The sequence below is a fragment of the Pempheris klunzingeri genome, chromosome 11 (genome assembly GCF_042242105.1).
Source record: "Pempheris klunzingeri isolate RE-2024b chromosome 11, fPemKlu1.hap1, whole genome shotgun sequence".
In the NCBI taxonomy this organism is placed as follows: domain Eukaryota; kingdom Metazoa; phylum Chordata; class Actinopteri; order Acropomatiformes; family Pempheridae; genus Pempheris; species Pempheris klunzingeri.
This window is the reverse complement of record NC_092022.1, coordinates 26,242,523-26,267,500: the sequence shown is the minus strand read 5'-3', so window position 1 is coordinate 26,267,500 and position 24,978 is coordinate 26,242,523. Positions and strand designations below refer to the sequence as shown.

At 44.2% G+C, this 24,978-nt stretch overlaps 1 protein-coding gene across 3 annotated transcripts; it reads right to left on the bottom strand.

The window, feature by feature from the left end:
• Positions 1-8,378: 8,378 nt before the first annotated feature.
• hm13 (histocompatibility (minor) 13) lies at positions 8,379-24,382 on the bottom strand. 3 transcript variants are annotated; one of them, XM_070840221.1, is made up of 12 exons: positions 20,089-20,098; positions 19,715-19,750; positions 15,081-15,179; positions 14,908-14,990; positions 14,722-14,810; positions 14,121-14,206; positions 13,913-14,038; positions 13,049-13,106; positions 12,787-12,907; positions 12,558-12,660; positions 11,913-11,998; positions 8,379-8,481 (listed from the first exon to the last, which is right to left on the bottom strand). In XM_070840221.1, exons 3-12 carry the CDS (start codon positions 15,165-15,167, stop codon positions 8,415-8,417), a joined length of 906 nt encoding a protein of 301 aa, XP_070696322.1. In that variant the 5' UTR covers positions 15,168-15,179; positions 19,715-19,750; positions 20,089-20,098; the 3' UTR covers positions 8,379-8,414. The 3 variants fall into 3 exon arrangements, with proteins under 3 accessions (XP_070696322.1, XP_070696321.1, XP_070696323.1); XM_070840220.1 differs by lacking the exons at positions 19,715-19,750; positions 20,089-20,098 and adding an exon at positions 24,001-24,382; XM_070840222.1 differs by lacking the exon at positions 19,715-19,750.
• Positions 24,383-24,978: the final 596 nt, after the last annotated feature.

Here is a 24,978-nt window from a genome sequence, read left to right as displayed (position 1 = left end):
AACATGTTTGAGAGCGACTCACCTTCAGGGTTCATTTTCAGTGAAGTTTTCTGTTTGTGGGTTACATTTTCTACTAAAACATGTTTGAGACCGACTCAGCTTCAGGGTTCTGACTAAGTTTTCTGTTCATTTTATGTATAAAACTTCCTCCTAACATGTGTTTGCTGAATAAAACTGAACTCTTCTCTTAGCGTCTGTCACCTGAACAGCTGTGGTCTGATCTAAAAGCACTGATGCAAACTTTTAAACCACCTGATTTAGATGGTCCTCTCTGTCGGTGTGACTTTGCATATTTCCCTGGTACTCCGGCTTCCTTCCAAAGTCCAAACACACGCAGGCTGGATGTATTGGTGACTCTAAATGCCCCGTAGGTGTGAGTGTGAGTGTGACACTGGATGATCTCCTCCCATTTTTCATATTGTACAACGGTCACGTGGGCAAAAATCCTGTTTGGTGGCATCACTGTCACACACCAAGAAGATAAAGTCTACTCAGCTTTACTCACCTCTGTTTTCAGAAAAGCCTCTTACACACACTGTATATACACTACTCACTAAAAGTTAGAGGATATTTGACTTTCAGGTGAAATATATGTAAAATGTAAAAAGTGAATGCTACAGTGATATTATATCATGAAAGTAGGGCATTTAAGTAGAAGCATGCACTGGTGATTTTATTCATCTTAAACAATTTATTTAAAGAAAATCTACCAACAGTGGTAGGTAAACCACAACAAAACATGTTCAGTGCCTCAATAAATTGGGACGTGGCCAAAGGACGTCCACTCCTCTCCTTTCTGTGACTCTTCCAGTCTCTGTATCACTGTTCCAACCTCCTGATGACACTCTGTGACCCTCTAAGCTCAGTGAACACCTCCGTCTGAGGACTTCCTGTTTGAAGCCTCCAGTGTTGAGGTGCTGCTGATCAACTGTTAGGTGTCGTCTTGGTCTCATGATGTCAGAATGTGAACAGCAGGATGAGGAGGACTGTTTAAATACCAATTCTACCTGAAGCAGGAAATGTATTGGTGGATTCATGGATCAAACCTGTTGTGAATGTTGCTGTGAAGCTTCTTGTTAGAGAACAGCAGCTGGTGCAGAAAGTACTGAGACACTGAACAGTTGGACATGTGCATTCAAAGGTTTAGAGAAGGTCACATTAAGTTCACCTGAAAGCTGAACATCCCTGACTTTTAGTGAGGAGTGTGTGTTCAAAGACAGGAAGTAACAGAGTGACCAGGAGCAGAAACTCCACACCGCAGATCTAAATTTGGACACTCAGCTTCCTGCATAAAGAGCCGTCGACTGTGGGACACATCAACAACTGAAATCAAATTTCAAATATGAAATCTTCAGCTTCATGTGAAGTGGGCTGCTCCCAGTAGACCACACTGCACCAAAACTGACAATAACAAGACTATAACGTATATTTATTCATCTTTCATCTTTCATCTTTCTAATTAAATACTAAATAAACTCTTTGTGCATCCCATCAGAGCTTCAAACAAGAGGGATTTTATTTGGACCAAAATGTCTCCACAGAGAGAAGAGGAGTCATGTTCCTGGGGAGGAGCAGCCGTCCTGCTGCGCTCGGTGTCAGGACGTCCCGAAGGATCCAGTCTGCACCAGCTGTGGACACTGGTTCTGCAGACGGTGCGTCACGTCACACTGGGACCAGTCTGCTCCATCAGGAGACTCCTCCTGTCCCCAGTGTGCAGAGAGATCCAGAACAAGACCTGCACTGCAGAGATCCAGTCAGAGTAAGACTGCACATCTGTCTGCACATGTCAGGATGTGTGGAAACATTTGTGTCATACAGCTCAGCCATTTAATATCTTAATCAATATCATCAAATGTATTTAGTCCGACTGAAGCGTGGCTGCATGTCGTTTTCTGTGTCACTGCTCTTGTTGTGGTTCACATTCACCACCAAACCACTGGGAAGCTTTTATTTTGAAGTGGCTATAGGAAATACAGGGTTTTTGTCATCAAGATTTGCAGTGTTTTGTTACTGGTGCTGTTCAGGACACAGAAAATCCTGCGTTATTCAATCAGCGGGTGAGTTTCAAATATTACAGAAGGGAGAGAACAGCCACACAGGTTCTTATTTCCTCCAACATGTGGTCAAGATCAACAGCTCCTCTTACCCGCTTTAGTTTTATATTAAGAAGATAATCACCATTCAAATATGTTGTTTTTTTCAGCAGATAGCAGTCTGCAGGAGGTTTTAGACGAACATAAGCTCAGCCTGAGGAGGAGATGTGAACGTGTGACTGAAAGAACTGATGAAGCAGGAAGTGGAACCTTCCTCAACAGGATCTACACTGAGCTCTTCATCACAGAGGGGCAGAGCGAAGAGGTTAATACCCAACATGAGGTGAGGCAGCTGGAGACGACTTCCAAGAAGGAGACCCTCCATGACGCTCCAATCAAGTGCTGAGTAAAGCTGCTGTCTGCTGGACTGGAGAGTCCACACTGTAGATTGAAGACTCTGAGGTTAGTTCACCGACTCTCTGTTACAATTGTAAATCTTATATGCTCACCAACAATTTACTCACAATGTAGACTTAATACAGGTGATGCAGGTGTCACACTGGTGGTGGATGCTTCATAAAGATGTGGTGCTCACACATAATGACAAGACGAGTGCGTGTTAAGTACGCTTCTCCTGATGTATTGCATCACATGTCTACCAGTACAACAGCGATCTGATACTTATAGATGTGTATAGGTGGGTGTTGTAAGTGTAAGATGTTAAGATGTTAAATATCTGATCCAGGTCCAATGATGTGATTCTGCTTATCAACTAGCCACATCAATCCATCATTCAATCAGTCAATCAATCTTTATTTAAAGAGTGTCACTTCACAACAAATCTTATCTCAATAGACTTTTCATGTAGAGCAGGTCAAAACCAAACTTTTCAATTAAGCAAACAGTAAAGAACACATGGGATTATAAATGGATTTGGATCGCCATAATTTATTCTCATCATTCAGATTGAGTCGCTGCAGGTTGTCAGAGACCAGCTGTGCTCCTCTGGCCTCAGCTCTGAAGTCCAACCCCTCCCATCTGAGAGAGCTGGACCTGAGCGACAACAACCTGTATGATTCAGGAGTGAAGCTGCTGTCTGCTGGACTGTCCACACTGTAGACTGGAGACTCTGAGGTCTTTTTTTTTTATTTTATATTTGTTCTGACATAACTAAGATTGGTTCCATCCATTGACTGTGTCAGAGCAATAATGAGCTACACACTTAAAACCTTAATAAAACAAAAAAAAGTTAACACTGGATAATTAACTCTGAGCCTCTTAAACTCCTGATTTAAACATTGAATGTGTTCAAGCTGAAACGTTGTCCTCTGAAGCTACATAATTTCCTCTTTATTCAGATTGAGTGGCTGCAGGTTGTCAGAGGTCAGCTGTGCTCCTCTGGCCTCAGCTGTGAAGTCCAACCCCAGCTCTCTCAGATGGTAATCTGAGAGAGCTGGAGCTGAGCTGGAACAACCTGCAGGATTCAGGAGTGAAGCTGCTGTCTGCTGGACTGGAGAGTCCACACTGCAGACTGGAGACTCTCAGGTCAGATCACTTTGTGGTTGTTAATATTGTAGATCTGATATGTAACAGTTTAACTTGATTCATGTTCAAACATAACTTACATCCATAATGTTGTGAATTTCTCTTTGTTCGTAGTTTTAGTTTGCTTTGCTGAAGTTAGTCTGAAACCAGAAAAGACGGCTGTTTCTTAAAGAAACTGCATAAAATGTCTAATATTGTTATTATATTATATCATTATATTAATAGTAAGTAAATTATTGTTCATAATTGTCTGAAGTCCAACCCCTCCCATCTGAGAGAGCTGGAGCTGAGCGACAACAACCTGCAGGATTCAGGAGTGAAGCTGCTGTCTGCTGGACTGGCAACTCTCAGACCCAGCCGGTTTTGTCCATGAAGCTTTGAGAGGACAGTGGTGAGAAGCCTCAGGATTGGACAGAAACACAGAGAGAGAGAGAAGTCAGCCAGTCAGATGCTTGTTGTGTTCACGTCTACAGGAAATAAATCTGGATCACGGCTGGCAACATCACAAGATGTAGAGAGAGTGATCCGAGTGTCAAATCTGACCTCCAAGTGTTTGTTCTCTAATTTCAACATGAAAGAACTGATCAGAAAACTGTTAACAGGGGTCCACATGTTAAATTTAGAGTCTTCTTAACACCACTGTTGGATTTTAGGACAATTTTGCAATAAAAATAAACGATCAAATAATTAAATGCGGAAATGTAGTCGTCCTCTTCTGAATTAATACGTGACAATAACTGCTTGTTGTAGTTGTATTGTACAATGTATTTTTCCTAAATGAGATTAATCTGTCAAACTGATTTACAGTCGGAGTGAATTTCAGACCATTTTTTATTACTTTTTAAGGACCTGTGCAGGGTTAGTGTATTACCAACACAACAAATGCTGTTTTTTTCCCATAAGAAAGGATTCATTAACGAACTGCAGCTCTGAGGACAGAAATAAAACAGGCCTACATGAAGCATGTGTTAACCTAAAAACTGTTTAGGTAAATACCAAATTAAAGCTGGAACTAATGGACCGACTTTACCCGGAAAAATGTCGACACCCAGTTTGCAGCTCTCAGTCAGCTTTGTGACGGCGGCTTAATCTTCCAAATTAAGTATTAAATGGAAGTTACACATCACAATGAAGTATTCAGGTTAACGGGGCCAACATGACAGAAGCACTTAAAACATGTTAGAGACATAACATTATAGTTGTGTTGTCTTCAAAACCACCAGACTTCATTGACAAAAGCAGTAATTTTACCTCACAGGACACTGGAGCTGCTGGTCTGCTGCTGGTATCGTTTGTTACACAAATGTTGACTTAAGATCCAAACTAAGTCTTTAAAACACCAAAGTCACAAAACAACACAAACAAACTCATTGATCGAGGGCGCAGCAGCGGACCAGCAGCTCCTGCGTCCTGTGAGGTAAAATTACTGCTTTTGTCAATGGAGTCTGGCTGTTTTGGAACACAGCAAGATAACCACTAAAAGAGCTTGTTAGAATAACACTCTGAGCCTGTCTGTGGATCTAAGTGTGTGACAGCATCATGGAAAGGATCCCTACAGAGAGAGACCTGGAAGATCTTTTTGGTTTAACCACAACCAGCAGTTATATCGCTCTCTGCACACACACCAGACTCCATTCACTAAAACAGGGATTTTAGAGAACAGGACACAGGAGCTACTGGTCTGCTGCTCGAGTTGTTTAAGAAATATAAATCCCCAACCTGCTGCTAAAGACGGAAGAAAAGACGACAGATTTGTGCTTTGAAGAATCAGACTGAGTCGGAGTTATGCTTCTCTATACGGTGATCAAAACACCAAAAAAGTTTATTGCAAATAAAATCAATACAGTCGGGGGCCGTCAAACGACCTCCTGCACAAATGCAACCAGAGAGATGAAGAGAAAGAACAAACCAAAGACCTTTCGGGTACATTATATTTAAAATGAAGAGGAGCTACTGAACTTCACGGAGCTGAATATGAGCATGATACTTGTTTTTTTTTTTTTTTTTACATCAAAATACAAAACTGTGCACCTCTTAATAAAGCGTCAACATCAAACACATCGAGAACAACAACGTGAGGCTGAACACGTCCAGTCGGAGCAGCTTTTCTCAAACATCTGACGGATCTGATCTGCAGCCAGACTTCAAACTAAAACACACCGACCGTGAACGCAGCACGGCGGAAGATTTCAGTGAATAAAAGACTGAAAATTAGACAAAATTTACTTCACAAGATGCCGTTAAATAATCAGCACGGGTATAAAGTCAGTACTTTGAGGGGGAAAAAGCCTCTAAACTGCTTCTAAGAAACTTTTCCCATCAAAATTCAGATTTTTATTTTGAAATTCTGACTTAAAGAAAAAAAAAAAGAAAAAAAAAGGACCACTCCACCTATTTTAGGCACCACAACCAGGAAGTTGACCCACACGAGGGACAGATACGAATCTTCAGCATCGCGGCTTCTGCTCGTGAGTCACCCAACTTTTTAAATATTAAACTGCTGGAGTGGCCCGTTTTTCTACCAGTTCAGTCACAGCCAGGTGTGTCGGTCTTATGCTGGATTAAGGTTTTCAGTTAATCTGCTCCAAGTGTGGGAGCTGATTCTTGTTCCTTACATTTTAAAACTTAAACGTCTCCATGTGGACGTTTTTGTCTCCAGTTAATTAATCCTGTGACTCTTTGGGTCCACTAATCGTTCGGTTTGCACCGTATGTCTGACCAACAGCCCAAAACCCAAAATAATTCAGTTTACAATGACATAAAAACAGAGAAATCTTTAACTACAGAATAGTTAAATTACTTATATGATTAACTGGCAAAATAGCTGACAAATAACTTGAACTCTGAGTTCAATCTTCACATATTTAGGTGTCTAAATGACTCTTTAAAAGGTTGGGACTGATCAAAGTTTGACCTCTAAAAGATAACAGAGTGTTATTCTAAGTGTGTGACAGCATCATGGAAAGGATCCCTACAGAGAGAGACCTGGAGGATCCTTTTGGTTTAACCACAAACAGCACACACACCAGACTACATTCACTAAAACAGGGATTTTAGAGAACAGAAACGCAGGAGCTGCTGGTCGGTTGGTTAGTTTGTTTGTGGTTTTAAAGTGCTAATTTGGATCACAACTAGCTCAGATACAAACTTACTAAGTCACCAGTTACACAATAACACAATCTAACTGATCAAGGCACCAGCAGCTCCTGTGTCCTGTTCTCTAAAATCCCTGTTTTAGTGAATGTAGTCTGGTGTGTGTGCTGTTTGTGGTTAAACCAAAAGGATCTTCCAGGTCTCTCTCTGTAGGGATCCTTTCCATGATGCTGTCACACACTTAGAATAACACTCTGAGCCTGTCAGTGGATCAAACAAGCTCTTTTAGTGGATCTACTGTGATCAGGTGCAGTTGTCCCAAAGGATCACGTTGCAGCCATTGCAGCCCGTTTGGTGTCTGCTGGCTGAGGTGATCTACTGGACCAGTTCCAACACTTTTACTACCTACCAGTCACTCAGACACCAGGGTCAGAAACATCAGGGTTCTCCTTTAAAGAGAATACTTAAACCCGGAGCAGATCAGTCAGTCTGAGATGCTCTCGGCTCATTCTCACAGCTTATTGGACGAAGAGGCTCCACCAATGAGCTGTGAGAATGAGGCCTGGGAGGACTGGAAATATTCAGCAGAGGAGGTTCAGTCTGCCTCCTCCTCCCTTTACTCCTCACAGACCAGAACTTTAAGACCGAAAACAAGCGTTGGGAGGCTCTCGCTCAAACGATCGAGTCGACTCTGCCAGAACTAATGGACAGGGGCTGAGTTTGGGGGAAACATTTGGTCCCTTTGGTTTAGAGATACAGCTGTTGTGACGAACGGACGCTCCCAAGCATTCACACCTGCGCCGCCTTTCAGGTTTGACACAGTTGGTGACCACAGTGAGATTTATTTCCTGGTGTGAACACACGACAGACCGTCTACGGTTAAAAACTTCTAACTGGGTTTTTTTCCCCATCTTAAAATTCTGGCCTTTTACAAGCAAAACATAAAACGGAACCAACAGAAAACACTGACGTGAGAAAGCAGAAGGCAGAGTGAGCGACGGCCAAATAAACCAGGAAGTGAAGAAACCCCGAGACGAAGAACCAGAGCGGGACGATGAGCAGGTTTCCTAGAAAGTAGAGAGACGAGTGTGGGCGTGCTGCACGAGCTCCGGCTCCTCCGGCGACTTAGACGACGACCGCGGTTCTTTTTCTGGAGGGAGAAAACGACAGAAGCGTGCCGTGATGTTTTCTCCCCACGTTTGAAGCCGCCTACGCCGAGCGCTCCGTCAGACTTTACAGTTTTCCTGGTTTGCTTTGAGCCGACGAGCTGCAAACACACAAGAAGACCAGAGGTGACGACGCCGCGGCTGCTTTTCCCCCCAAACATTCGACCAGACGAAGTTTGACTCCACGAACGCACGATAAGACCGAGTCGCCGCTCGGCCTGTGGGGGTTTTATTGGGGGGCCGCAGACGTTGTGTGTTCCTGTGTGAGTGCAGCGCAGAGAGAGAGGAATCATGGTAGGCACCGAGTCTGAACTGTTGTGACGCAACAACCTTTAATCGTGAACACCGCCGCCGCCGCCGGCAGCACGACGGCAGCTGTTACCACGGAGACCAGCGGCCGCCGTTCCCACGGTTATCTAGAGACAAACAGGTTGGCTACGTGAGCCCCGTTTCCCCCGGCGACGAACAGGAAGCTGGAGAGGCGGGAGTGGGAGGGGCTTCGGTGAGATGTGGCGGCAGCAGGCTGGATGAGAGGTGTTTAGGGGGGGCGGGGGGCAGGGAGGGGCAGCGATGGATGCTATTGGTCCTTCTTGTCTGACGAGTCCTCTTTAGCCCCCTCTTCTTCGGGAGGAGTCTCCTCGTACCTGGAGAGGAGGAAGAGGAGGAAATCAAGTTCAGCAGCTTCATTAAAACCCCGACAGGTTGATGTTGGGAGTCTGTGAACATCAACACGGCTTCATACTGAAGAAAGTAAAACACAATACTGATTTTTATGGATTTAAAATTGATATTCTTGCCTCTGCTATCAGATCAGTGTCCACAGCAGCAGCGTGTTACACACAAGATGGATGAATGGTGTAATGGGCCAATCAGAATCGAGTATTAATGAGCATTAACAGGCAGGTTTAACACGTACAGATGTCTGTGGCTCATTAACATACATCAATACAACTAAGGTTTTGGTTTTTCCTATAAGGGAGGAGGGTTTAAATAAATAGACACCTTTATTCCACCATTGTTTCCAACATGACGACACTCTGAGTGTGAGTCCATGTGAGAGTTACTGATTTAGGCCTTCTGATGGAGACAAGTGGGACCTAATGACATTACTCAGGTTTTGGGAGCTTCTTTGAACAGATACACAAAAAAAAAAAACATTCAGCATATACATCTCAGTCTGGGTTTTCCCACCAGCTTGCGACAAACCGCCGCTCGCCTGTTTATGGTCAGCTGTGTGTTTCGGAAACAAACCAAGCAGCCGACAGTTTGTAAGGCTGCAGGTAGAGAAGCTGCTCAGAGCGACCGGTGCTCCGACATTTAGAGAGCCTTGGATATCAGGCGCTGCATGTAAACCATCCACTGTGTAAAAGAGGTGGACGTGGCCACTGTGACGTTGGTGGACTGTGAACCATTATTTTGGTTTTTTGGAGCCCCCCCCCCCTTTGTGAGGTCATAAGGCTGATCATGTGACCCTCTCCAGTCCTCTGCAGGCCATCGTTTTTCCTCACAACCAGCGTTTTCCCCTCGACATCCTCCTGTTACAGTGTTTTCTGAACATTAAACAGTGTAAACCTGCTCTGGTCAGACCTCCTCACAGGAAGGAGCCTAAATATGTGCAGATTAAGGACCTGTTAGAGGCCCAGAGTGGTGGTGACACAGATTAAAGGAGCTCAGTGATGGAGTGATGAACGGACGGATGGAGGGATGGTCGGATGGCCACACTCGTCTTGTGAACGGGCTGATTACCTGCCCAGGCGCGACAGGAGGGGGGGGAGTAAAGAGAAAGGGGCGGGGCCTCTACATGGAGGTGGGCTGTAGCCGTCGACGGCGGGGGGAGGAGGAGCCCGTCGCCATAGAGACGGCGTCCATGGAGCTAGCCAGGCTGGCGGGGGAGCCGCTGACAGTCGGGAAGGAAGTGAGCCTGGGGGAGCCAGGGAGAACTTCCTCTGACGACTCATAGCTAACCACGGGGGAGACGGGGGAGAGGAGGAGAGGGGGAGGAAAGGATGGACGGGTAAGGGGGTATGGGGGGGGGCATGGAGGAGAAAATAAGAAGAAAAGGGGGAGATGACGACATAAACCAGGAAAAGAAAAGTGATAAAAATGAAAGAAAACAGGGAGAACGAGGAGGAGAGAGAGAGAGAGAGAGAGAGAATGTGGTAAGTTTTTTTATCTTAAACTCTAAAGTTAAAAACTACTTCAGAGCTCTACAGCTGCAATCTGAGAGAAACTAGAGGAGGAGATGGAGGAGTGAAAGTGAGACGGAGGATGACAAAGGAAGAGGGGAGGCAAAGGAGGAGGAAAAAAAAAAAAGATGGAGGAGGAAGAAGAGGGCTGAGATGGAAAAAGGACAACAGAGGAGGGACTGAACGAGGTGCTGGGAAATGACATGAGGAGGCCTGGAGGAAGAGGTGAGCGGCTGTCAATCACAGTGATGAAGAGGATGGACGGACAGACAGACAGACAGACAGACATCACAAGATCCCCAAAATGAAATGATGCGACATGTCGACCTCTTATCATCTCTTATAACGTCACTTATTCTACAGCCGCCATCTCAGCAGTGAAGAACAGGACACAGAAATAAGCTGCTCTGCTCTCGAGTGTTGGTTTAAAACTCTGTCTGCGTTGTGGCTGAAGCTCTGAACCAGTCGGTGCAGCACTGATTGTCCCAAAACTACTCACTGCAGTTAGTGGATCTATTATTGTTTTCCATCATGTGATCTACAGGTTAGTGGACACACACACACACACACACACACACACACACACACACACACACACACACACACACACACACACACACACACACACACACACACACACACACACACACACACACACACACACACACACACACACACACACACACACACACACACACACACACACACAGCATTATCTGCTGCCACCAACATAAAATGGATGCACTGGATTATTAACGCTGAAACTATGGCGCTCGATAAAAGTGGCGTCGTCATGTTTGTTGGGTTCAGTGTGAAGACGCTGTGCACGGGGAGTTCGAAGGTTTTCGGTTTTTCTTCTCACTTTGTTGAATAAGAAGGTTCAAACTGTGGGACATGACGGCTGATGGCACCAAGAAGACGACTGCAAAATAACTGATAATCTATTTTTTTTTAATATCAGCATGTCAGGAGGATCTGAAGAAGTCGGCCAGTTTGTTTTTAAAAGCTTCAGAAACAGAAACATCTTTAAAATCTCCATCTGAGTAAAGAAGGATCTTACTGGATGTTTTAGTGGTTAGAGTCAGAAGAGAGAGAAGTGCAGAGAGACACTGAGCGATCAATATCCTGAACTCAGCAGGTCACTGATGATCGACACAAACTGATTTATAAATGTGGAATTTGTCTTGTTTAATGGTCTCATTTCCACCCTGGTGGACAATAAACATCTATTCTAATCGCTTTCTCCCACCTTGGTATAAAGTTTAAGTCTAATCGTGTGCAGAGCAGCAGTGTAGCTGCTCCATGTTCTCCATCCTGCACCACCTTTGTCCCAAACAGAGACCACAAATGCTGCTTTTCGTTGCATCACTACATTTTAGGGGCCGTCCCTGTATTGTCTTTGGATCCTGGTGTGTTTTATCCTGCATGTGCACAGTCCAGCTTGTTTGCTTCGAGCTGACTGACAGTTAGATGAACTTGATGTTTCATGAACCTGAGAGGGATGAGATGTAAACGACATGCTGTGTTTGGCCGTTACGTCGCCTGTTCTGCTTTTTTTTTTTTTTAAATGGAGAGAGAAAGTCATGTGACCAAGAAGGTTTCCCTCCATCAGCTGTGAGATTTTAAAGATGCAGGCCGTTAATTAAACCTGCAAAACATCACTAACTAACTCTGTAGTTAGAAAACAACACATTTGATTCTTTCAGGGCTAAAACCAAGAGAATGTTTACTCTTTTAGATATCTGAGGAAAAGTTTGTCATCGTAACATTTACTCATTTCCATGAGAACTACTGCAAAAGGAAGCGTCTGATCCCACCAGTTACTTCAGGCTGAAACCCTCGGACCGTCACGTGACGACCGGGGTTGTGTGGTTGCCACGGTTACTCACCTGAACATCTCCGTGAGCTCTCCTTTGAACAGCGCTACCACGACCGGGAAGCCGACGCAGGCCGGGACCAGGTAGAGCAGGGCGGGCTGCAGAGAGACAGGAGGAGGACAGCGGGTCAGCAAGCAGCGGCAGGTCGCACGCCATCACTCACCACCGTGTTACTGGACAGCTAATCAATAGATCATGTTTCCTGTTGTTTCCACAGGACAAGTGGAGTCAGCAAGACTTCTTCTCTTTACCACTGTGACTTGATTCACTCTCTGTAAGAGCAGGTTTCTAAACTCTCAGGACGCAGCACAGATGTTGTTAATTACGTTTGTGCTTGTGCGAAGCGTCATTGTGGCGTGTTGCCGTGCTTTATGCTCAGTTCACCGCCTGATAACATCGTCTGTGACCGGAGACGAGAGAGAGAGTCAACGTGGCCTCCAGCAAGAGTAAAGAGTTGTTTGAATATTTGGATAAATCAGTACAAACATCAGATTATCATTTTGTTATTTTTCTAGTGTTTGAAATGAATGGATTATGGAGTTATGAGTGTCGTCTACACGTCACATTAAAGTTATTAAAAGTGTGAAGTGAAGGAGGAAGGTTAATGTTCTGCACAGGTGACCCTGCAGCGCACGAGCACCTGAGCCGTCTTCGTACCTGTGCGTGTTTGAAGGTGTGCATGACGAAGATGGTGAGGCCCAGTCCAAAGATGTAGGCCAGGAAACTGGAGTAGAAATACGTCCTGCTGTTCTTCTTCAGGCTGCAGGAAGAAACACGGTTTTAAGAAGAAAATCACAAAAGGAAAAGATCCTGACTTCCTGTCCTGTTTGACACGTCACACTATCAGCAGCAGAAGAAGAAGAAGAAGAGAGGGGGCGGGCGTTACCTGACGTCGAAGCGCAGCAGCAGGGCGATGAAGATACCCGGGATGACGATGTCACCCAGACCAAGCATGGCGAAGTTACTGGCCTCAAGTCCTCTCTCCAGCAAGTCCTGAGGAAACACCACTGGAGGAGAGAGAGACAGAGACAGAGAGAGAGAGAGAGAGAGAGAGAGAGGAAACCACAGCACAGGTATTAAACACATCACATCACATATGTGAAGGTAGAAACACCTGATTTGTTCAAACAGGCTGTAAACACACTTACATTTGATTGGTGCTTCAAAGGACTTGGCGACTGTTACCATGACGTTGGTCCCAAACACCTGGAGAGAGAGAGAGAGGAGGAGTTAGAAACAGACAGATGACATAGAACTTTTCTGAGGAGATGCAACGGTGTGTTCAGGTGCTGCTGGGTTATTGATGGAAAGCCTCTTGTAAAAAGTCTAACTGTTAAAAGTTCCTTTTTGGGCTTAAAGGAGAACTCTGGTGTTTTCAAACCTGGCCCCTAATTTTTGGTTTTGTGTTTTTTTCGTATCCTGGTGTCTAAACGACTGGTGGGTAGGAAAAGTGTTGTTAAACCAAAAGGATCTTCCAGGTCTCTCTCTGTAGGGATCCTTTCCATGATGCTGTCAGACAAACAGCCGTTATATCACTCTCTGCACACACACCAGACTACATTCACAAAAACAGGGATTTTACCTTGTAGCACACAATAGTTTCTGGTCTATCACTGTCTCCATTGATTGGTTTGTTTGTGGTGTTTTTAAGGGTTAATTCAGATCTCAACTAGCTCAGATCCAAACCAACAAAGTCAAAGTCACACATTAAACACAAACAAACTAAGTGATCAAGACACCAGCAGCTCCTGTGTCCTGTTCTCTAAAATCCCTGTTTTAGTGAATGTAGTCTGGTGTGTGTGCTGTTTGTGGTTAAACCAAAAGGAAGGTGATCTACTGGACCAGACCAACACTTTTACTACCTACCAGTCACTCAGACATTTTTAATCCTCACAAACTGCCTTTTAATGTTATTTCTTAGCTGGAACAGATTTGATGTTTGAGTCACCTTTAGAGAGACGGACTGCAGTGTTTGTGACTGTGAGTGAAGGTGTGTTGAAGATTCATCTCACCCAGAAAACATCGTAGACGAACAGCCCCCCCAGCAGGATGCAGCCGGTACTGACATTGTTCAGGTGGAGCAGCTCCACCCCGTTGAGGGCGAACGCCAGGCCAAACAGGTTATTGGCTATCCAGTGCTGTGATGTCACAAAACAGACCGGTTAGCTGCCATGTTGTGTGACACAGTGATTTCTAACGTATCACCTCGTCAGACTTCACCTTTTTGAGCAGGTACCAGACTCCCACCACCGTGCTGATGAGCAGACACACCAGGTTCTTGGTGTCGAACTCATAGTTGACTATTTCTGCAGAGACAGAAGAGATAAAGGTCTGAATCAGATTTAGTGCTAAACTAAACTTCTTAAAATCAAATTGAAACAGCAGGTGAACCACAAAAATATATTTTTCATTCTTATTGTGTGAGTGAGTGAGTAAATACATCAAATATATTCTAAAAAATTAGCTGTCACAGCTGCTTCGTGTCCACATAGTGCCTTTTTTCTAACACAGCATCGTGGATGAGATGTGGTTTTGTCTCTCTGACCACCGGCGTCATGACAGACCGACATCGCCCCGACTGTTTTTATTTGTTTGACAGTGTGCTTCTGTCCGTTATATCATACTAAAGCTCAGACAGACGGGCACAGCCAGTACGAGCTTTTCCTCCTATTCCTTCTTTACCAGGATGTGAGTCGCCCCCATCGAATACATAATTGGTGACATGAAGAGTTCAGACACTTCTAACTAGAAGCGCTCTGAGAAAAAAAACACTATGTGGCTCTTATCTGCTTGGTAAACGGGGCTGGACGGCAGGTCTCACCTTCTTTGGACTCTCCAGAGCCCTGAGTGAAGAGCAGCTGGTACTGTTTGTTTGGGAAAGAGTCTGGAAAGATTCTGGACATCAGAGGACTGAGAGACCAAAACAAGAAGACAGCACACGTCACCTGCAACGTCAGTGCAATTACACCCATTCACCGACCACACGTGCATCCGTTTGGGGCTTTACCTCATCGTGTGGGACAGAGCGAGGACGCCGAGGCCGAAGAAGTAGACGGACAGCAGCAGGTTGATGTACTCTTGAGAAAATACCTGCATCAGAACACACGTCCGGCATTAAAACTGAGTGCGGAGGACTAATTTATCCAAACCCTCTGCTGTTGGAGAGCGTTTCACAGTTACCTTGAAGAAGAGGTAGAGGCCAAACAGAGTACAGCTGGCGATGATGGGAAACCTCGCCGCGTCTCGACTGGTGATCGTCTCTGGCATGTCTGATGCATTCTGGGAGGAGGGAGACAGAAGAGAAACAGAGGAGGACAGATGAATACAGAAATAATGGTGGCTTTCAGCGATAGTGTAAAAAAACTACAATACAAACTCCGTTTATTGTTAGTTCAACCAAGAAAACCACACCGAGAAAGTCTGCAGACAAAATCTTTAAAATGAGCTCAAACTGCTAGTTTTTAGTCCAAAAGAACGAAACACTGGTGAAATTCCAGCAGCAGCTTGAGCTTCATGTATTCAGTGAGCAAATGTCTATTTACCTTGAGGATTATTTCAGGGAAAACTAACTGATTCATCGACTTGGCTGCAGTTTTAGTATTTTAGTCCATAATTTCTATTGCACCATGCAGCCCAAAGTGCTTCACATTATAAAATTACAGCAATAAAATATTAAAAATGAATGAATATGAATCAACATAAACACCAGAGTTAAAAATAATGTGAAAACCAATGAATAGAAGTCCATGACAGGCCTTTAAAATAAACAAGTCTGACAACACTGAAAAAGGGAAAACTTGTCTCCATTTGAATTTTAATCGAAATGAAAGTGCAGAAATATATTAATATATTTCTACGTTGTCAAACACTGCACTGCATAATTATACAGACTTTGACTATATGAGGATTTCTAGCCGCCTGCGTTCATCACGTAATCCCACATCAAACATGGACGACAGCTGACGGGAGCCTGCTGCTGAGATTAAAATGAATTAGTGGGCGTTCAGACCAAAAGCATCCCTGCGTTTACACAGAAACGGGCCGAGTGAGCTTCTTCAGGTGAGATCGTGAGTTCACATGTTGGCCGGTTTATCTGAGCCCCAAACGCTGCACACAGGTTTGGATGTTAGAGATGTTTAAGTTTCCAAAAAGGACCCAGAGTTTGTTGGCCACGTCAGTGAGTCTCCACCAGGGCTGCTGCTTTTTAGTTAAACTCTCATTCCAATGTGGAGGAAAACTGTTGTATTCAAACTTTAAAACACAAAGCGCAGTAGTTTTATCTTGTGGCACAGCAGGGGGAGATCTTCAGATCCACTATTAGCTTGTCCCACTGTGTGCCTTACTGAATTTCATTAAGCTAAGATAATAAATAAAACTGGAGGACAGATTATTAGGCTGTCGACTAGCTGCCTTTACTTTATAATGACAAACATCTGAGGAACCAGCTGATTGCTGCAATACAGCAGAGTTCAAGGATAAGACTCCAATATTTTTAAGTCTGGGCCCTTTGTGTTTTTGCATCTATAAATCATTTGGAACCCAAAATATGAAAAACAAAAGTGTTGGACCTGGACTTGCTGCTGCAACGTGATCCTTTGGGACAACTGCACCTGATCACAGTAGGTCCACTAAAAGAGCTTGTTTGATCCACTGACAGGCTCAGAGTGTTATTCTAAGTGTGTGACAGCATCATGGAAAGGATCCCTACAGAGAGAGACCTGGAAGATCCTTTTGGTTTAACCACAAACAGGACACACACCAGACTACATTCACTAAAACAGGTATTTTAGAGAACAGGACACAGGAGCTGCTGCCTTGATTGGTTAGTTTGTTTGTGGTGTTTTAAAGCACTAGTTTGGATCAGAACTAGCTCAGATCCAAACTCACTAGGTCACCAGTCACACAATAACACTATTTAACTGATCGAGGACGCAACATACCAGCAGCTCCCATGTTCTGCAGGGTAAAACCCCTGTTTTAGTGAATGTAGTCTGGTGTGTGTGCTGTTTGTGGTTAAACCAAAAGGATCTTCCAGGTCTCTCTCTGTAGGGATCCTTTCCATGATGCTGTCACACACTTAGAATAACACTCTGAGCCTGTCAGTGGATCAAACAAGCTCCTTTAGTGGACCTACTGTGATCAGGTGCAGTTCCTCTCCAGGATCACGTTGCAGCCTCTGCATCTTTCATACTGAGGTTTGTCCTCCTCCTCTGTGGTCATGCTTTCCTTCTACACTCAGATCCGAACTGCTGCTGTAACCAAAGACACGAACAGATGGAGATGAAGAGACTTCTGCAGATTGACAGGAATCCCTGAGAGAGAAGCCCGAGAGTCACCTCCATCTATATTCTCCTCCATCTACTCCCCTGAGGGGGAAACTGGGACAGGAGGAGGGGAGAGAGGATAAACTGATAGGAAAGGAAAGAGGAGATGAGGAGGAAGAGGAGCACCAAAAAGGAGACTGAACAGTTTGGGTGTTGTATAAATGACTACAGTGAGTCTGTAGACGTGCAGCGGTGATAAACTGTAACTTCAGCATTTTTAAGCCTGGTTCCTATTTGTGTCTTATAACTACATTATATATATTTGTCTATATTTGGTGTCTAAGTGACTGGTAGGTACAAAAAGTGTTGGAACTGGTCCAGTCGATCGCCTCAGGCAGCAACATAATTTTGGGGAACCTGCAATGACGCGACACTGCGACAATAGTTACACTCTGTTCATCTTATGTGGTAGAAATGTATTAATATACAGGAAAAACCCGCTAAACTGAAATTTCACCTTCTTTAAATAATCGATTGATTGGTCGCCAATTAATTCACCGCTTCGTCAACACACACACACAGATTTTCTTCTTCTGCTGCTCCATGTTCTTTCTCTAGTGTTACGTTCTTCTTCTTGCATTGGACAGACGGATGGATGATTATTCTGCTGCTACGCTAATTCATTCACTGAAGAAGCTCACAAAGCAGCAGCGTGTTCACACACACGGATTAGCTGACCGTTACTCCACCACGACGCCAAGAAGAAAAACTTCTAGACTTCTAAACTTTAAATACATTCACTTTTAAAAGACAAGAGACTGATTATAGTGTTTGTTTTCTGAGTGAAGCCTGATATTCTCTCCCTTTTAGCTCCAATTTTGGTCTCCACCACCTCCTGAGGGGCGTATCTGGCTAACCGTACCGTCCAGAGGCTTTTTACAGCCGTTTCTCTGGAGATGATACTACGGGAGCAGCAGACTCAGCTGGAGGTTCAACACCACACCAGATCAATCAATAAATGTGAATTATAAAAGTGCAGCTGTGTGTTTTTGTCTCGAACCTTCTTGTAGCTAAATATTTACATGAAGCTCATTCGACTGAAACCAGACTGCAGCCTTACTTTCCCACAAACAGTTAAGATTTACATGAAAGTCAAGAGGCACTGAAGTCACTGCTCCTCACCGGCTGTTACGAGTTAAAGGGGAACTATTTTTTTTTTTTTTACTTTTTTTGGGAACAACACTTCAAACACACTTCTGTTTTCTTTGGAGAAACTTCACACCTGTCAGACTGATCACACACCAGGAGAGTAAAGCTTTTCAAACAGGAAGTGTGTGTCCATCCAAAGGGATGCTGCCTCCAAGATGAGTTACACAGATCTCAGTGCTGCCAAGAAGGCGAGAGCAGTGACCTCCACATAATTCAGTCCATTTAGGTCGTGGTTAGTCAATCTCGTATATTTACTCAAACAAACAGGAATTCTCACTGTGCTGCCATACAAACATTGTGATTTTCTTTGGCTTTAAAGGGGAACTCTGGCAGCATGTTTATAAATCCAGGCCCCATTTTTACATATCGGTGTCTGAATGACTGGTAGGTACAAAAAGTGTTCGAACTGTTCTTGTTTTTTTCATATTTTGGGTTCCAAATGATTTATAGATACAAAAAGAGTTGGAACTGGACCTGCTGCTGCAAAGTGATCCTTTGGGACAACTGCACCTGATCACAGTAGGTCCACTAAAAGAGCTTGTTTGATCCACTGACAGGCTCAGAGTGTTATTCTAAGTGTGTGACAGCATCATGGAAAGGATCCCTACAGAGAGAGACCTGGAAGATCCTTTTGGTTTAACCACAAACAGCACACACACCAGACTACATTCACTAAAACAGGGATTTTAGAGAACAGGAAATGGGAGTTGCTGGTCTGCTTAGTTTGTTTGTGTTTAATGTGTGACTTTGACTTTGTTGGTTTGGATCTGAGCTAGTTGAGATTTGAATTAACCCTTAAAAACACTACAAACAAACCAATCAATGGAGACAGTGATAGACCAGCAGCTCCTGTGTCCTGTTCTCTAAAATCCCTGTTTTAGTGAATGTAGTCTGGTGTGTGTGCCGTTTGTGGTTAAACCAAAAGGATCTTCCAGGTCTCTCTCTGTAGGGATCCTTTCCATGATGCTGTCAGGTCAGGTGCAGTTGTCCCAAAGGATCACATTGCAGAACGTTTGGTTGCTGCTAGCTGAGGTGATCTACTGGACCAATTCCAACACTTTTTGGACCAGTAATTTCAAACCCCAGATATGTAGAAATATGGGCCAGGTTAAAAAAAAACATAACGTTAGTCAGAAAAGTCAACTATAAGCCAGAAGAGGAACATCAACACCGAGCACTGTGATTGGTCAGAGACATGCTGAAACCAGGTTTTAAAAAAAAAAAAAACACCAGAATTACCCTTTAAATCAATGCTCCACACCTTCAGTGTTACTCTACTGTTGTGTTAGTGCTGTAAACAAACAGTGTGTATTCGGTGCTCTCTGCGGCTCTCATACTCACTCTGAACCCAGAATCGTAATCATTTTCTCCGAGCTCCTACAGACGGACGGACAGACAGACAGACAGACAAAATGGATGGACAGACAGGTGTGAAACAGACAGACAGGGAGAGAGAGGGATCAGATCGGCAACAAAGAGAAGGACTGGAAGCAGGGCCCCAAAAAATAATCAACCCAACAAGTGGAAGCAGGAAACAAACAAACAATCATTGTTGAATTAGCGGAAACAGTTTTAAGTGATTAATTACGGTATTTGACCTCATTAGAGTTTAAAGATGGCCGACAGAGGAGAGAGAAGGGGGGCAGGGAGAATGGAGAGAGGAGGACAGAGAGGAAGGACGACATGCAACGAAGTTCAGGAGCCGGATTAGAAACCCAGACCGCCGCAGCTACGCCACACCTGAGGCAATACCTGTTCCCACGCTTTGTCCCTCTGCAGGCCACCGTACTCAATAATGGAATCAATCATAACGGCTTAAATCTGTGAACTAATCCTGTAAGGAAACACAGATGAATAACTGATGTTTCTGGATGTAACTCACGAGGATTTTCTTAATCTGAAGACTAAACAGGTTCTGTGCAGGAGCGATAACACGGACCGTTTTAAATATGAGAGCAGCTCCCTCTGATTAACGTAACGCCGACAGCTAGGTGAGATTTGCGGCCACAAAATGAAAAACAAAGTGAACACGATCACATGCTCTGCAGGAATGATGTTACAGCCTCAAATCAAATCAGAGAGCAGCTGAGCGTGAAGTCGGCCGCGTTCACATATTGAGAAAATAATGCATTTAAATCCAATTTATTCAAACAGCAACTGCGTCCAGACTAATATTGTTCCCAAACCCTCAACTATGAAGAAGAGTTACAACCACAGGGGCCTTGCTAACACCATTAAGATCAATCAAAGGAGAACTCTTTAACCCTGGTGTCTGAGTGACTGGTAGGTAGTAAAAGTGTTGGAACTGGTCCAGTAGATCACCTCAGCCAGCAGCCACCAAACGGGCTGCAATGGCTGCAACGTGATCCTTTGGGACAACTGCACCTGATCACAGTAGGTCCACTAAAAGAGCTTGTTTGATCCACTGACAGGCTCAGAGTGTTATTCTAAGTGTGTGACAGCATCATGGAAAGGATCCCTACAGAGAGAGACCTGGAAGATCCTTTTGGTTTAACCACAAACAGCACACACACCAGACTACATTCACTAAAACAGGGATTTTACACCTCAGTACTCAAATGTTGCTGGTCTGCTGCCTTGATTGGTTAGTTTGTTTGTGGTGTTTTAAAGCGCAAATTTGGATCAGAACTAGCTCAGATCCAAACTTACTATGTCACACACTAACACAATCTAACAGATGGAGGCAGAAGCAGGCCAGCAGCTCCCATGTTCTACGGGGTTAAATCCCTGTTTTAGTGAATGTAGTCTGGTGTGTGTGCTGTCAGTGGATCAAACAAGCTCTTTCAGTGGATCTACCGCTGCACACACACCAGGCTACATTCACTAAAACACTGATTTTAGCTCACAGAGCAGGAAGCTTTGTGACCTTGGAGTTCTGAAGTAAGTAAGAAGTCACAATAACACAAACTTCTTTTGCATCATGAGAGATAAAATGTGTAAAGTTCCTGCTGCTGGCTGAGGTGAGCTACTGGACCAGTTCCAACACTCTTTGTTACTACCAGTCATTCAGACACCAGGATGTGTAAAATTAGGGGCCTGGTTTAAAAGTAGCAGCGCTCTCCTTTCACTGTTTGGTGAAAAACACACATTACATTGTCCCAACGCTCGGGGCCACGTCTGACAACTGCTCGTCTTGTTAAAGGAACCGCACAAAGCCCTAAAGCACATAATTATCAAATGATTTCCAAATTCATCTTCCCTCATTTCAGTAATGGAATTCAGCTCTTACGTGATACATATTATGGATTTAGTCACAGGCAATAATAATAATAATAATAATAATAATAATAATAATAATAATAAGACTTGTTTTCATTTAGTGTTTCTGTTCGTACCTTTGGTGATACACAGCTGCATAAAGACTCCTGTCATATTGTGGCCTATTCACTTCCTGTTTAAACTCTAGTAATTTGCATGTAATCTGCGTATAAATCAATGATCGGCCTGAGATGCAGTGGATGTGGAGGAGACGTCTGTTTCTGCCTGCAGGCGTCTCTCAGGTGACTCTAAGTCGACTCTGTGGAAACTGGGATAAAACAGGAGGCGTCTTTGTGCTTCCTGTGAGGGTTTCTTACTCCAAACGGGAACCAGCGGGGCAGAAAATGAGACGCAGCTTGTCGAGGGGCTGTTAAAGTCTGAAATGAATACGTCTGCTTGGGACAGAAAGTGGTTGTTTCAGAGGTCAAAGGGACGCAGAGTGTGGGTGTTAAACCTCCGTACTATGGCAGAAATGTATTAAGCATTCATTCATAATCTCATTTACTCGTCCTTTAATCAGACGGTTCCTGATTTTAACAGAAAATGTCAATTCTCTGGATATTAATTACACTGATTTACTGTTCGGCTCCTACGTTTGACATTTTACTTTACGCTTTACTTTCTGATGGATGGATCTTTGTTTGAAGGACAATATTACTGTCAAATACAAGAACACATGCTGGTTAATCTGTATACATACATCCGCCTCATGTATGTGACAGAGACGCCAAAACTATTTGAAGAAATGTGAATTTAAGATATTTCAGGACTGAATAATCCAGTCAGAGCAATTTATAGAATTAGTCCTGAGACTCTTTCATATCAAAGTAAATTTGGTGCTGGAACTGAAACATCGTGAAACAAATCAAATCAGGAAATCAAACAGGGACGTTGTTAATCAGAATGGAATTGATCCCAGAAATCCCCGGCTTTACTGTCGGCTGGTTGGGTAGAAAAAGCTGTCGTCAAAACTGAGGTATCGACAGTAAAAGGTGTGAATTTAATCAGATTTAAGATCGTCTACAGCTGCTGTGGATCGGCTGCTTGGCTCCTCTGGACGGCACAGGTGAACCTATGAAGACGTCACCTGATCAATAACCAATAAAACCCTTCATTAGAAACCCCAGCAGACACAAAGATCCCGAAACTCTTCCAGTCTGACATCTTTAGTTATATATATAAAAATACTATATATAAAATAATAACCAAATAAAAAGAAGAGTTTTACTGAACTACATTCACATAATCTGGATTATCATCTGTTCTCACTTCACGCTGTGAAATCTCACTCTTTAGTTCTACAAACATTCATTTAATAACATTTTTATATTTTCAAAGTCTGAACACGTTTCTTCTTCTCTTTTATTCCTCTCGTGCTATTTTTATTGTCATGCACCAAAACCTGACTGTGAGTAAAAGAACAAAACAAACCATTTCAGAATAATCTGTACTGTATTATTGGATTATGATTAATGATGTAAAAATACTTGATATATTTTGCTGTGTACTTTAATCCCCATTAATAAATCCTCATTTATTCGTTAATGTTTTGTATCAATGTTCCTCCAGCTGGTTTGACTGCTGCCTAAAGCTCACAGGCACAAGTGCGCATGTCTGCAAAACAGCCCCAAAAAGTGCAAACACCCCCCCCCCCCCCCCCCCCCCCCTTTTGTACACGTGTACACACACACACACACACACACACACACACACACACACACACTTAACCTCCTCCATCAACCTGTTTTTATTCCTCTAGTTTATCCAAATAGTCACATTTACTTTTAATTGCTTTTTGGATCATTTGTTAACCTGTCCGGGTGGTGACGTCACCCGACCAGCCGTTTACCTGTTTATTTCCAGGTGTGTGAATAAACACCTGGACCCCCCCCCACCCCAGCATCCATCAGGTTAAACCACCAAAAAGTAAATAACACTTTTTTTTTAACTTTACTCTGAACTCACCACAGAAGAGAAGTTAAGTTTACCTGCTCGTCCAGGTGAGTTCGACACAACTTGAGCTGCTGCTTCTCGCTGGAAATAACCGTTGAGAAGCAAACAGCTGCACCAACTTCCTCCTTTTTTATTTCTGAACAGAAAACTCATGTTTCTGGCTTCATGGATCACCTCAGCACACACGAGGCTTTGTTTAGCTGCAGTCTGGGCTTTTATCGGCTCTCACTTCGAGGACGTTTGTTTAATATTTAAGACATTTCAGGCTCGTTAGGAATCACCTGGCTAACGGTTAGCCCGCTAGCCGTTAGCCGAACCGGCTAGCCGGTGGGAGCTAGCTAGCAGCAGGCGGGCTGAGGTGAGCCTCACCGCGGGGGTCCGTCCAGGAAAGTTACCTTAGCTTTGGAGCAGGTGACGGACCGCAGGGCCCCGAAGAAGATGGGCAGCAGCGCCATGAGCACCAGGCTGCCGTACGCCAGCGCCGTGCCCTCCGGGGTGGCCACGAATTTAGCCGTGGCGTTGAGCGCTTCGGTCCCGTTGGAGTCGGTGGCGTTCAGGGCGTCCAGGACCGCGGCGGCGGCGGCCTCCGGGGCCGAGGCCGGCACTGGTTCTGCCTCGGACATGGTTCTTCAGAGAGGACGGGCTTCAGGGGACCGCGGGCGGTGCTGGAGCGGTGGCGGAGAGCGACAGGCGGGCGGCGGTGGAGGCTGAAGCGGCGTGTCTGTCATTCATCTGCGGCGGTGCTGCTCGGTAAGGCCACGTTTCCTAAAGCGGAGCGCAGAGAGGAGTCCGAGGCGAAGAGGTCTCACTCTGCGGCTGCTTCCGGGGACCGTAAACATCACCGACAAGCTTCACAGGAAAAAAGATTCAAGGAACATACCAACACACATTTACACATGGGGTGGTACGAAATTACGTTCTCAGGTCCCGGTTTAAGCCACATTAAATATATAGAATAAAATATGAATAGAATGAAATAGAGCTACTATATAAAATAGAAGTACTAAAAGAAAAAGAGCAGTATAAAATAAAATGTATGCATCTAGGAGAACAAAATATAAACAATTAACATTGACAATGAAACAATAGAAAAGAAACAAGCAGCCGAATTTAGCTTAGCTAAATATGTGTGCATGAGCAAAGATGCAGTGTGAGATAGTCCAGGTGGACAGGTGGCCTATAGTGCACCTGTGTATGAAGAAAAAAAACAAGCTGTGAGCTTTATGGGGTCGGTGTAATGTGCTGCCACTTCATATGGCTACCTGCTCTCTGACCAATCAGAGGAGGGTCCGGCCTAAACCTAACCAATGAGAGGAGGGTCATGCCTAAACCTAACCAATCAGAGGAGGGTCATGCCTAAACCTAACCAATCA